The sequence below is a fragment of the Pediculus humanus genome, genomic scaffold (genome assembly GCF_000006295.1).
Source record: "Pediculus humanus corporis 1103172108309 genomic scaffold, whole genome shotgun sequence".
In the NCBI taxonomy this organism is placed as follows: domain Eukaryota; kingdom Metazoa; phylum Arthropoda; class Insecta; order Psocodea; family Pediculidae; genus Pediculus; species Pediculus humanus.
Window position 1 is genome coordinate 279,543 of NW_002987878.1, and position 13,601 is coordinate 293,143.

General features: G+C 30.0%; 2 protein-coding genes across 2 annotated transcripts; both read right to left on the bottom strand.

The window, feature by feature from the left end:
- Positions 1 to 7,101: 7,101 nt before the first annotated feature.
- Positions 7,102 to 9,624, bottom strand: Phum_PHUM580430 (ankyrin repeat-containing protein, putative; the record flags this gene model as incomplete). The annotated part of the gene is made up of 6 exons (XM_002432267.1): positions 7,102 to 7,281; positions 7,368 to 7,619; positions 7,700 to 7,909; positions 7,988 to 8,288; positions 8,630 to 8,741; positions 8,766 to 9,624. The coding sequence occupies 6 exons, from the start codon at positions 9,622 to 9,624 to the stop codon at positions 7,102 to 7,104; spliced, it is 1,914 nt and encodes a 637-aa protein (XP_002432312.1).
- Positions 9,625 to 10,581: 957 nt separating this feature from the next.
- On the bottom strand, positions 10,582 to 12,538 carry Phum_PHUM580440 (Cyclin-dependent kinase 4 inhibitor D, putative; the record flags this gene model as incomplete). The annotated part of the gene is made up of 5 exons (XM_002432268.1): positions 10,582 to 10,700; positions 10,967 to 11,087; positions 11,747 to 11,889; positions 12,158 to 12,322; positions 12,424 to 12,538. 5 exons carry the CDS (start codon positions 12,536 to 12,538, stop codon positions 10,582 to 10,584), a joined length of 663 nt encoding a protein of 220 aa, XP_002432313.1.
- Between the last annotated feature and the right edge of the window lie 1,063 nt (positions 12,539 to 13,601).

Genomic DNA, 13,601 nt, shown 5'->3' on the forward strand with positions numbered 1-13,601 from the left:
ATTTTGTTTTGTTCGGAGGGCGAATACTTTTTCTAGTTCCACGACGTCACAAATATGCCCACCTTCGAAAGGGCTTAAAATATTAACGTACGACTTTGAATACGAGGGGAGGTAAAGAAAAAAAAAAATCATGTCAGTCCAAAAAAGGAAAAAGCTCCCGGAGAAAGCTTTTAATTATTATTATTATTAATAATGATAATGATAATAATGATAATGATAAATGGAAATCCGAAGGTTAAAAAAAAAAAAAAAAAAATTCCATCAAATAAAAACAAAAAATAAAAAAAATTTTCCTTTTTTCTTTTTTGCCGTTTGTTTGATGCTATTCATCTTTCAACGCGGCAAATCTATTTTAATTTTTTTCTTCTGCTTTATAAATAAAAAAATAATTAAAACAAATATGAGACGAGTGATAAAAAACTTACGGTGGGGGGCGGGGGAGGGGGAATTAAAAAAATAAAAAATTAGGTTATTATTACTAGAACAACAAAAACAAAAACAACTTTATCGTGTGACCCTTCACACCCTTAATTAAAAATCCCTTAACCGGTTAGATAAATGATAGTTTACAGAATAAAAAATTTCAGGGAAAAATAAAAAAAAGAAAAACTACTCAAAATGGCGCCCGAAGGTAAACGCAAAAAAAAAAAAAAAAAAAAAAATTAATGGTGCGGATAATTCATTATTAAAAATCATTTCGATTACGCAAGATACGTTTGTAGAACGAAAAAAAAAAAAAAAACAAAAAATAAAATAATAAAATCGATATAAATTTTACAACCCTCTCTCCCCACTCTCCTCCCTCTCCCCTTCACCCCCGAAGCAAACGATTAACGAGAGCAAAATTAAAAAATTTTTTCTCTCCTCCCAACACCCACCCCACGCCCTAAAAAAAAAAAATTTTTTTTTCGCATTCCAATTTAAAATGACGAAATGATATTTTAAAATAATAATAATAATAATAATAATAATAATAATAATAATAATAATAATAATAATAATAATAATAATAATAATAATAATAATAATAATAATAATGCGAAGAAAAAAAAACCCCATCGAATTTAATAAAATTGCAATCGGAAATCATCCATCATTTCATTTCCGGTTGTTTTCGATATTGACAAACGCGATGATGCCGCGATAAAATCTACAAATGATATCTTTAATAATAAGGAATGATTAACATTCACTGACTAGTCAATGAATGTTAATCCTGTTACGACAGCGGTTTCATTTCCGACAAATACAAACAAACAAACAAACAGAAAGAAAATAATAAAAACAAGAAAAAAAAAATTTAAGAGGAATTCGAAATGGTCAGAATGCAATTGGGAGCGGAAACGGAAACGACTTCCGGTCATCGCAGGTGTGATGAGTGAATGAGTGAAAAATGATTTAGAGCACCACCACCATTGCACCAGTTAGAAGAAGAAAAAGAAGAAAACGAAGACATATTGTAATTACATCATTTACCTTTTATTAATGACGTCACATCCCTCCACATTCCTCCACACTTTTCCACATTCTTTTTTTTTCTCCGTCGCCTAAAAAAACGAAAAAAAAAGAAAACAATAAATTTTTTTTTTTTTAGGCGAATCTTACAAAAATCATTGATTAATCGTCATGCACCTGAAATATAAACGATTGTTTTGACAAGAAAAAAATTTGTAAAAGGATGAAAAAATTTTTACGTAATAATAATAATGATGGCGATTTGTAATGGTACTAGCAGACGACAAATTCGAGATATTTTATCGATTCTATCGATATACTTATACAAAATTTACAAAAAATGATAAACCTACGTAAAACGTTCCGAACAAGACGTTTTTCAATTATACCCACGCGTTCGCGAGCATTTGTTTGTTTGTTTGTTTGTTTGTTTGTTCCATGTCAAAGTTTAAGGTGATGATGATCCGACGTAAATGAGATAAATGGTTTTTTTTTTTTTTATATAAATAAACGTCAGACACTCGAAGAGTAATAAAATTACTTATTACGGTAATTTTTTTTTTTTTGTTCGGTCCTTGAACGGCGGTTCTTGTGACAGTTTTTTAAAATTTCGAAATTTTTTTTTTTTTTTTGCGTTTGTGTTTGTTTACATGATTGTGTTTGTGTTTGTCGTCGTGTCGTGCACGACATTCACTCGAACGTGAGGTTAATTTTATTACTCCTCATTGTCCTACATTAAAATTGTTTTTATTACTAATACGACTGACTAATTGATTTTCATTTAAGGTGAATTAAACTAAGACTGAGGACACATTCGACAAACGCGCACACGCACACACACACACACACACACACACACACACACACACACACATTGATCTACATTATAATGTAAATATTCAAAATAATGATAATGATTATGATAATGATAATGATATGATAAAGCTACCACCTCCATTTATGGTATGCGATTTAAATATACGTTTACCCTCGAATACCCGTACGTACGCGCACACGAATACAAAAAATTTATTATAGAAAACCTTGAAATACGACGACGACTCTACAAAAAACAATTTTTTAATTATTTTTACGTTTGTTCGTTTGTTTGTTTGTTTGTACGTGCGTGTGTGCATAATGTTAATAAATTAAATAATTAATTTAGATCAAGATTTTAAAAAATTTAAAAAATATAAAAAAATATATAAAATTTAAAACTTTTGTTTTTGGTTGTTGTGTTTGTTATGGTTGTTGCGATTGTTGTTGTATTTTTCTCACAGTCAAAAAAAAAAATTTCGTTAAAGTTCAAGGTTTTTTTTTTTTTTTTTTTAATATTTTCCGAATCAATCTGCCAAATTACATATCGGTAATTTGATATGTATATAAATTGAAGAAATAAAAGGTGGACAAAAACAAAATGGCCGCCTTTCAATCATTTATATATTTTTAAATCGAAGGCTACTCGAATCGAATACTGATTGTTTATTCTATTTTATCCTATTCTATCATTCCCACGGGATAATACTATTCCAACCCTAAACCTTAAGAACATTTTAAAATTGTATTATTCGTAACATAATAGAATAGAAAAAAAAAAATGGCGTATTGAAATGCCGTATTGAAATCGTTAAAATTTTTTTAAAAATCAAATTAAAATCAATGACGAGACGACTCCCGCGTAATTCAATAATGCAAATCTTATTTGTTATTAATAAATATGGCGGAAACTTATTAAAACTCTTTTTTCAAATGCCTTATTCATGATGATGATGATGATGATAAACTTCTTTAAATTTTTATAATTGGTGACAATGATTTCAAAGTTTTATTTAAAAAATAAAAAAAGTTATTGAAATGATTTTTGATTGTGTGTGTGTGTGTGTGTGTGTGTGTGTGTGTGATAAAAAGAAAAAAAAAGAACAGTGGAAGTAGAAAGAAAGGAAATTTAAAAATTGTTTAAATGTGAATCACAAAATGAACGTGTCTAAAGAAATGATGAGAAGAAAAGTTTTTAATAGTCAAAATGAAAACGTGTTCATAGATTTTTGGAAAAAGGTTTCCCCCCTCTCTCTCTCTCTCTCTCTTTCTCTGAGTGTGTGTGTGTGTGTCCCTCTCTCTCTCTCTTTCAGTGAGTGAGTGTGTGTCCCTCTCTCTCTTTACTGCTTAGTGTCTGTGTGTGTGTGTCTCTCTCTCTCTCTCTTTCAGTTAGTGAGTGTGTGTCCCTCTCTCTCTTTACTGCTTAGTGTCTGTGTGTGTGTGTCTCTCTCTACCTGTCAGTACCTGTGAGTATGTCTGTGAGTGACTCCCTCTCCCACTCTCTCTCTCTCTCTCTCTCTCTTTCTCTACCTCTCTGTGTGTCTGTGTATTTGTGAGTGAGTGACTTTCTCTCTCTTTCTCTTTCTCTCTAATACTCAGTGCCTGTGATTATGTGTGTGAGTGACTCCCCCCCTTCTCTCTCTCTCTCTTTCTCTCTTCCTTTCTCCCTTTCACTTTTTATTTTCCGAAAAAAATCCAAAAAAAAAAAAAAAAAATTCGACCTTGTAAATTACCATATCGACCGTAGAAAATTTTAAATATTCCAATAATTACATATTTATTTATTTATTTATTTTTTATTATTTTTCACATAATAAATTATTTAAAGTACGCGGCGTGCGAATTTTTTTTTGTATTATTTAACGCGCGCGTAATGGATCGACTTTTAATTTTTCAAATTAATTAATTAATTTGTTATAACTTTTTTATTTATTTTTTTTTAAACCGGCCATATTGAATTTCTTCACGTACAACTCTCCATGTTTTTTTTTTTTTAACATGTGAGAGGTAAAAAAAAATTTAAAATTTAAGAGACTCGAAGACCTTGGCTCATGCACTAAAATCGACATATCTCATCATGATGATGATGATAATAATAATAATAATAATAATAATAAACGAGAATATTTAAATCAATTAATGACTTTTCTAAATCGTAAACATTTAAATGAAGTAAATTTTTTTTTTTTTTTGGAAAACAACAACAACAAGAAAAAAAAAATTATTTTTCTCTTATCGTATTATTTTAAATAATAATAATAATAATAATAATAATAATAATAATAATAATAATAATAATAATAATAATAATAAATAATAATAATAATGAGTAATTACATTGAATTTTTTTTGTTTCTACAGAATTGCAACGCCCTTAAGAGATATACCCCCCCCCCTCCCCGTTGTGACAACTCGAATATCTTTAACCGTGTTACGTCACAAACCATCCATAAAACAAATTAATCATTTTATTTATAATAATAATAATAATAATAATGATAGTAATAACCTTAGGGCTCCTGCCTTCAGAACGACAACTTTACAAAAAAAAAAATATTTGCGACCGGTTTTCGTATTGTTAAGTAATGAGCCGTAAGTTGACTGATAATGGCCGACAGGTGAATATCGTTCAACCTTTTTTTTTCCTCCCCCCTTCCCCTCATTTTATTTCCTTTCGAGGGGGGGTAAATTACGCGGCGTATAATCACGCACGTGGTAAAAAGAAAAAATTTTTTTTTCAAATGATACGTTTTTAAAAATTTCGTAACGATCGATAATTCCATAGAGAGAGAGAGAGATAGTATTAATTAAAACATTTCTAAACCTTTTTTCAAAACTCCCCATTTACGAAATCCTTATTAATAATAATAATTTGTATTATGACGTCACAATTATTAAAACACTAAAACAAAATTTCCCCTGCAGGAAAAAGTAGACATTTTTCAAAACTTATTTCAACGGTCGCGAACGGTCGTTTAAAAAAAAAAGTAAATAGAAAATTTATGAGATTCCGATCGATATATCGATCGATAAATCGATCCCAAATATCCGTCGTCTGCATGTCGGGTTAAATTAATACCGGAAGCGGGCCATGAGCCTACAATACACACCCGAAAATATTTCCCGTGACGTAAATATCTTTTTTTCGATTAAATAAAATTATTTCCGTGTAAAAATTTAAAAAAAAAAAAAAGCGCGGGAAAACCATTTTAAAAATTTAAATTTAAATTCAAATAAAACAAGAAACACACGGACGACGATAAAATAATGACGTCAATAAAAACCGTTGAAAAAAAAAAAAAAATTTTTTTTTTTTCTTTTTTTCTCTGGCATTTTCTTTCGATTTGAAAAAAAATTGACGTGACGTGACGTAACTCTCGATTCGTAAACGATTCCTCGATATCCCCTCGAGTGTAATAATATATATCCCTCGAAGGGATTTTATTTATTTTTATTTATGTAATAAATAAAAATTTTAAATAATTAACTATTTTGGTTTAGTAACGACGACGTTGCAAAAATCAACCCCTGGCGAATTAAACAAAAATTATTTTAAACCCTTTCCCCTCCCACTCCCCCTACCCCCAATCAAACGTAAAAGATGACATGTAATATACGAGAGAGAAAGAGATAGAAAGAGAGTAAGAGAGAGAGAGAGAGAGAATATTGTCCTGTCACACATATCGTTTAATAGTAAAATAACTTCTCACCTTATGAGAAAATCCCTTTTGGTACTCGAAGAAGAAAAATTCTTCCCGGACAAAACCAGGTACCTGGAACTTCTTTCATATAAAAATTTCTTCCAGTTTTCATCATCTAATAATAATAATAATATTAATTTATTATATTTTTCATTTTATCAATATTAATTACGGGTAATAATAATAATAATACCATTTTTTCTTTATTACGAATTCGTTAGGGACACCTCAACACGGCAAATTTCTTCAATTTTTTCGTTTCGAGTATAATAAAATGTAGGACGTCAGTCAATCGTCGTATACATTTTCTTTCTCTCTCTCTCTCTCTCTCTCTCTGATTACTTTTCGTCATCACTGTTTTTCAAATCGTTTAATTATAATTAAAAAACCGAAAAAACAGAACAGAAATTTTCATAACATTCATTCATATATACTACCATAATTTTGAATCCTTTATATACACCTAATACAATTTTTTCTTTTTCTTTTTTCTTTATTTTCAGTTTAATTATATGAGACCCTGATGACGATGACGTTCATTTTATTTATTTAAATAACTCATCATCATTATTATTATTATCATCATCAAAAAATTGTAATTTTTTTTAATTGCCGTCCGTTTACGTACATACAAACACTTTATTACCTAAAATAAAAATAAAATAAATTTTTTTTTTTGGTAATGCAAAAAATAAATAAATAAAAATGATGGTGTTTCAAGGTACCATTTCCGCAAACTTGTCTTCATATAATAATAATGATAATATTTTCATTATTATTAAAAATTTCCTTTTTTCCCCAGCCTTTTCTTGCTAAAAAAAAATCTTAATATTTATCAATATATACATACATATATTTTTATTTATTTAAATATAATAATAATAATAATAATAATAATAATACCTTTTCGTGAGATTATTTATAAAAATTTATAAATATTTTCGAAATTTAATGTTTCTATGTTACAGGAAAAAAAAAAAAAAAAAAAAAAAAAAAACAAAACGATCGATTTGTTTTCGTTCATTCAACTTTTGACAAACTACCATATTCCTTTCTTTTTAACGGGATCCTGGAGGGTCCTCCGACATCCCGATTTGGCGGCGAAGTTCTTGACGTTCGTTCAATTCGTTCATGCGGGTAACAAATCAAAATCGTCGCTCACGTGAACCATGGGCACGTGATTATCGTGTATGACGGGTTTGGATTTGAATTCGCATATTCCCAATTCTTTCATTTTCCATTCCCAATCCATTTTTTGCACGGCGTGAAGGGATTCCGCTTCGTTATGGTGTCTCAGTAACATTGATTCCTGTCGGGGAAGGGGGAAAATCAGGGAAAGTGAACAAAATTTTTCCGATCGCACTTTTTTTTTTCTTTTCTTTTCTTTTCTTTTACCTTAATCTTTTCCCACTTGTCGTCAACGTCTTGCAACCAACTGAGAAAAAGTCTTCCGTTATACCTAGATCTCGCATTTCGATCTTTTTCCTCTTGTTCCGGCGTTATGAGATTGTAAACCTCTTCGTCTTTGAGAATCGTGCAAGCGGAAAAGGGTAACGATTGATTTGCGAGAGCTCTCGCCGCTCTTCCGTGTACTCTTAAAATTTCCTGCTCGACGGACAATACCAATTTTTCTTTTTCTATCACGTGCTGGAAAACAAAATATGAAATTATCAAAAAAAAACTTAATTCGACAAAAACCTCCGCAGCACTAGCAACGTTTCGAATACCTGAAGTCTCAGCCTGTGCCTTTCTTTTTCTTGCTCCCCGAATAAATCTTTCATGGGTGAGGAGATATTTTGAGGAAGTGGAGAACTGGGAATTTGTCTGGTCGATGCATTACTCGCTAAAACGTAAGTGCACCTGTTCATGAGATAATCCTTGAAACCCTGAGGAGGTTTGGGTTGAACGGGAAACAATCCTTTTCTTCGCCTATCAATCTGTAAAAAAAAAATAAATTTTTGAAAACATTCGAAATTTAAATTTCCCACATTTGATTCCATTCGATGATGGTTGACCTGTTTTCTGATATCCAAAAACAGTTGGTAGCAATTTTTTACGGGTTGGTCGTGAGGATGGACTTCGGTGGATGCTGTCGCGGATTCGCATCTTTCGGTCGTCACTTGCGGCGGAGGCGGCTCCTTAACTTCTTTGTTGTGTTTTAATTTTCTTTTACGGGGATGAAGTTCAACGGGAGCCGGCGCGGCACTGTTTGAAGAGGGTGTCGAAGAATTTTCCGAATTAGTATCGGAAACTTTATCTTCCGAATTCGAAGTCGATGTTGTATTGGTTGTATTCGAACCGTTTTTATTTGGCAAACTTGTATTTGGCCTAAACAAAAAAATTTTTAAAGTGTAAATATTCATTTTTTAAAATAATACAACTATCATTATTATTATTATTATTATTATAATCATACTTAAAGGATGAAGAATTTAAATTAGTCGAATTTTCCGTCGGATTTGAAACTCCAGTCACGGAAATGGAACTGTTGGAATCTTGAGGCAAAGGAGATGTTCTATTCTGTGACGGTGGAGAAAGATTATCGTTTGACGAAGGCGTAGAAGTGCTAAAAACGCAAATAATTTTTTTTTTTTAATGACGCAGCGACGTAGAAAAACATTTCTTTTTTTTTTTTTTTTTTTACAATGTTGTCTAACCTGTTGGAAACGTTTGAATTGTTAGTTGCTGTGGCAGAAGGTCCGGAATTAGAGGTAGAACCCTGTCCGTTTCCATTGTTGTTCCTCGCGGTGGATTCCTGAGTCCGTGAATCTCCACTTCCGCCAGGTCCGGAACGATGAGAACTTCGCAAAACGCGTTGGTGATGCAGCGAATTCTTTTGATCTTCCGCCGAAAGCATGCCAATGGCCGGATCTTTTTTTTCTTCAGATTTAAACGAGTCCGAGGGACTGGCACTGCGAGATCTTTGCCCATCCTTTTCACCATCACTATTGTTTGTCGATACGACGTATGGAAGAGCTTGATGATGTCTCGACGTGCTGTTTTTACCATTTCTGTTACCCTGTTCCGGTTCGTTGGCAGTCTGTTGCGGAATGACAATTTTCAACGGAGGTACTTTGGGTCCTTGATCCATTTTTTCCCCGTCAGAACTAGCTTTACCATCTTCCGAGTCTTCGACTTTGACTCCGACTCCTCCGGGTCCATTATTACTTGAAACGACAGTTCCAGGTTTTGGAGAACTCGGACTTTTACGATCGGAATTCACATTGGATGACGGGCTATTTAAAACTCCTTTCGACGCGTTACCCCCACTGTTTTTACCCATCACGTGAACACCCGCTTTACTCCCTTTTTCCGAATTGTTACTAACATTTCTGACAGTTTGAACTCTTCCAGAAGAACCAATAGGCTTTGTCGAACCTCCAACCTCTTTCCCATCGCTTTCCTTTTCCTTTCTTTTTTTCTTTTTATTATCATCTTCGACATCATCATTATTACTCACTTCTGATAAAGGTCTTTTAGTTGCGACAGAATCAGTTTCATTACCCCCAGACACATCTCCCGTTTTGTCACTTTTCGAATCAGAATTATTTTTTCCATCCGCACCTGGTGATGTACTATTCCCTCTCACAGGAGTTGCTTCTTTGCTACTTTTGAATTCGTAAACATCCTCCTTGCTGTTTTTATCATCCATTTTAATTAATTTTTGACTTTTATTTTCACCATTAACTTTAATATCTTCTAGTCTAAGTTTTCCTGATTTTTTCCTTAAAGTGTGCAGCCTCAATGTAACCCTAGGACTCCTTTCGACTAAAAAAAGTAAGAATTATAAAATTGTACATGACTTCTCGAATAAAGAAATTAACTTACAATTGTACTCTAATGCAAACTTATTTTAAACCATTTTGCTCTCGACATCCTAACCGGTTCCATGTTTCATTTTGTAAAAATTTCCTGATATAAAAGCTCAAGAAATTACTCTAATACATATATAAAGAAATGAAAGGCACTTTTAACAAATTGTTTACATTCAGAGTATAAAACAAATAAAATTCCTTAAAAATCTCAATTTAATAAATATACATGTACATAAATAACAATATGTATCGAATAAATTCAAATTCGAAAAAAGACAAAAACTTGTCACATAACCTTACTTTGTTACAAAACATCAAATTAAAATCCCTTAATACGTATTTAAGTTACGCAAATGAATCGGATTTAATTCGGAAACGCATAGTAAACCTAATTGTATTATGGAAATGACGAGCGAAATGCTTTTATTCTGATGAAAGATTCGAGTTTTGTACTTTTTTAAACGAAAAAAAAAAAAAAAAAAGAAGGTAAAAAATCTTTTTTGCACGATGAAGGATAAAAAATGTTTTAAAAAAATCAAACGAAATATCAAACTCTAATCGTACGAAATACTCACCTGTACTTACACTATTGTATAAAACCTAGAGAAATTTTACGAAATATAACAACAATGAAATTTTTTTTTTTTTTTTTTCCCGATAGAAAAAAAAAAAAACAACAACACTCTTTAAATATAATAAATAATAACTCGCTAATAACGACAAAAAAACATGCAGAATACAAAAAAAAAAAAAAAAAAAAAAAAATTAATAATACAACCAACAACCGGAATCAACTACATTTCCTCACCTTTGATACGTGATGGTGAGCAACGCCTCTCAGAGATGGCAGTCAAATCGCCTTCATTCGAATTGTCTTCTAATATAACGTCTAATTTGTTAACTAAATCGTTACCTGTAGAAAAAAAAAAGTTTCTTTGATTTTTTCAATAAAAAATACGGTTACGAATTAGATATTTAATCTAGTACTAAACTAAAATTTAATATTAGCACAAACATAAAAATGTAACAAAACAAAAAATCTTAAAATTTTCCTCGAGTGCTCATGGGGGAAAAAAAAGGTTCCTTTGGTGAATGAAAATTAAAATTTTAAAAATAAACCATGTGAATTTAATTTAAATGGGGGGGGGGAGAGGAAGAAATAAAACAATGAATTCTTACCGTTATCTGTATTTGTTAATAAAAATGGTATTATGCCAGGAGGAGCAACATCACTAGGAGTTTTTCCACCTTTGTTTCTAAAGTGAACATCAGCTCCACTCTTCAATAGAAGTCGAACCAACTGAAACAAAATTACAATTTAAATCAACAAATTATTATTATTATTATTATTATTCATTTTGCAAACATCCTCTAAAAACTATAGAAAAATGACTTTTTGCAAAAAAGAAAAGAAAAAATGATTCATGCCGACAGAGACTAAAAGAAATCGATTTCTTAAATAATAAATTTGCAATTTAACAACAACAACAACAACAACTATTACTCGTGTCAATAATTTTATTTTCTTATTTTATACTACTACTACTACTACTAAAAAAGAAAAAAAAACTTAAAAATAATTTTAAAATGATACCTAAAAAAAAATCTTCGAATTCAATTCAAGTGCATTTAAATCATCTCGAAACCATATTTCTTACCTTTCCATAAACATTCACTCAAAAAATTTCTATTTTTGTAACATCACAATCGACTAAATAAAAATTTTGATTTAACAAAATATATATACATATGTATATATTCATGCATATAATAATAATAATAATAATAATAATAAAATTTAAATCCATCGAACAATTAATCGATTTGATTTAATTTCTATGTGAAAAAAAAAATTAAATTAAATTAAATCGGAACAAACAAACGACAGAGAGCAAAATAACAACAGGAACTTTCAATTGAAGTTTATATGATAATAAACAACAACATGTTGTCACATACTTTGGAATGTCCATTTATGGCTGCATCGTGTAAAGGAGTGTCATCATCGAATCCAGTGGCATTAACAGATGCCCCAGCCTGTACGAGAGCTAAAGCGACTTCGTACCATCCATGATTGCAGGCCTCGTGAAGAGGTGTCCACCCTTCAAAATGAATTTGTCCACATCAAAAATATCGCGTGTTTATAAAAAAGGGTTAAATAAATACAAAAAAAAAAAATAATAATAATAAATCAAGGCAATAAATAAGATGCAAAACAAAATTATATAACACCACTTTCGAATGTTTTTTAGACGAATTAAATATTAATTAATTATTTATGGAAGTAAAAAAAATAGTTTTTGAGTTTTCCTTGCACCAAATACATTGCAATTTTCTTTTTTTGTTTTTTTTAATAAATGAAAACCTCACCTGCAAAATCAGCCACATTCGGATCTGCACCCTCTTCCAACAACTTAATAACCAAATCTTTATCTCCTTTTATCGCTGCTTTGTGCAATGGAGTTTCTCCACGTCCATTACAACTTTTAGATCTTGTACGATTATGTAATGAGTCTTTCATGTTTTTAGAATTATCTGCGATAAATAGAAAATGAAACAGAAAATTAATTTTGAAACCAAAATTTTTTTTTTTTAAATGAAATGAAACATTTTTTTAAAAATTAATATGAACTCACCTCCGCTACCATCACAAGTTTCTAATTGTCGTACTAATTTCATTTGTTGTCTTTCTGACATGGGAATTATTGACATATGGTAGTTTTTAGGAGATCTTCCAGTACTTCCAGGCATTACAAAGCATTAATCTAAATTTGATTTTAAAAAAATAATAATAATAATGATTGAAACATTACAATTTATTATTGCAAAATGATTAAAAAATTATAATTGATGATAAAATATAAAATCATTTACTCGATAAATTATTAACATAAAATTTAAAAAAAAAAGTATAATATGAATAAAAACATGAAGAAAAAGGGCATTAATTAAAACTGAATATTGCAATACTTTTCAATTGTATTAATTTAACATATTTAAAAAAGTTTTTATGAAAAATTAAATTCAATTAAAATTTCCTTATAAAAAAAAAAAAAAATTTCAAATTAATCAATGAAACTTGTAAAAGGATAAGTTAAAACATTTTTTATTAAACTTATACATAGCATATATTCAATAAAATTATAATAATCTGTTGAAATATTTATATGTGGATTAAAATAAAATAAAATAATATATTAAAAATAATAACTTTCAAATATTAACAAGTTAGTAGCATCCATATGAAAACCATCCATACGTGAATGAATAATACAAATGCGAATGAAATATACTCGGCGACAAGTAAAAAAATTAATTAAAATACGATTTGATAAATAAATTAAACGTTATTAAAACGAAATAAAAGTATTTAAACAATTTTTAAAGCGTGTAAAACAATATTAATACTCTAACGTGGTGAGGTTATGTTATCAATATGTAATATTATAACGAGTTTTTGTGTGATACGACGCATATAAATAATGAATGGTAATAATAAATAAACTCACCTTTCGATCGATTAAAATTTTAAACACGGTCGGATAATAATTAAAAACGAAAAAAACATAATCGATACGCATTTCCGTTTTCACGCGCGAACTTGTATAAAATTGTGATGGCGGAATTTCAATGATATGGATATTGTAGATGGCAGCACCTACGTTTAATAATAACAAACTATTTCGATCAATGAATTTATATAATTTGATTCCATTTTTAAATAATTATCTTTTTTCTTTTTTACCTTTCCCATATATCGTTGAAAATATTTACTCGACGTCTTTTTTCACAAATATACACAAAATTTTACAAA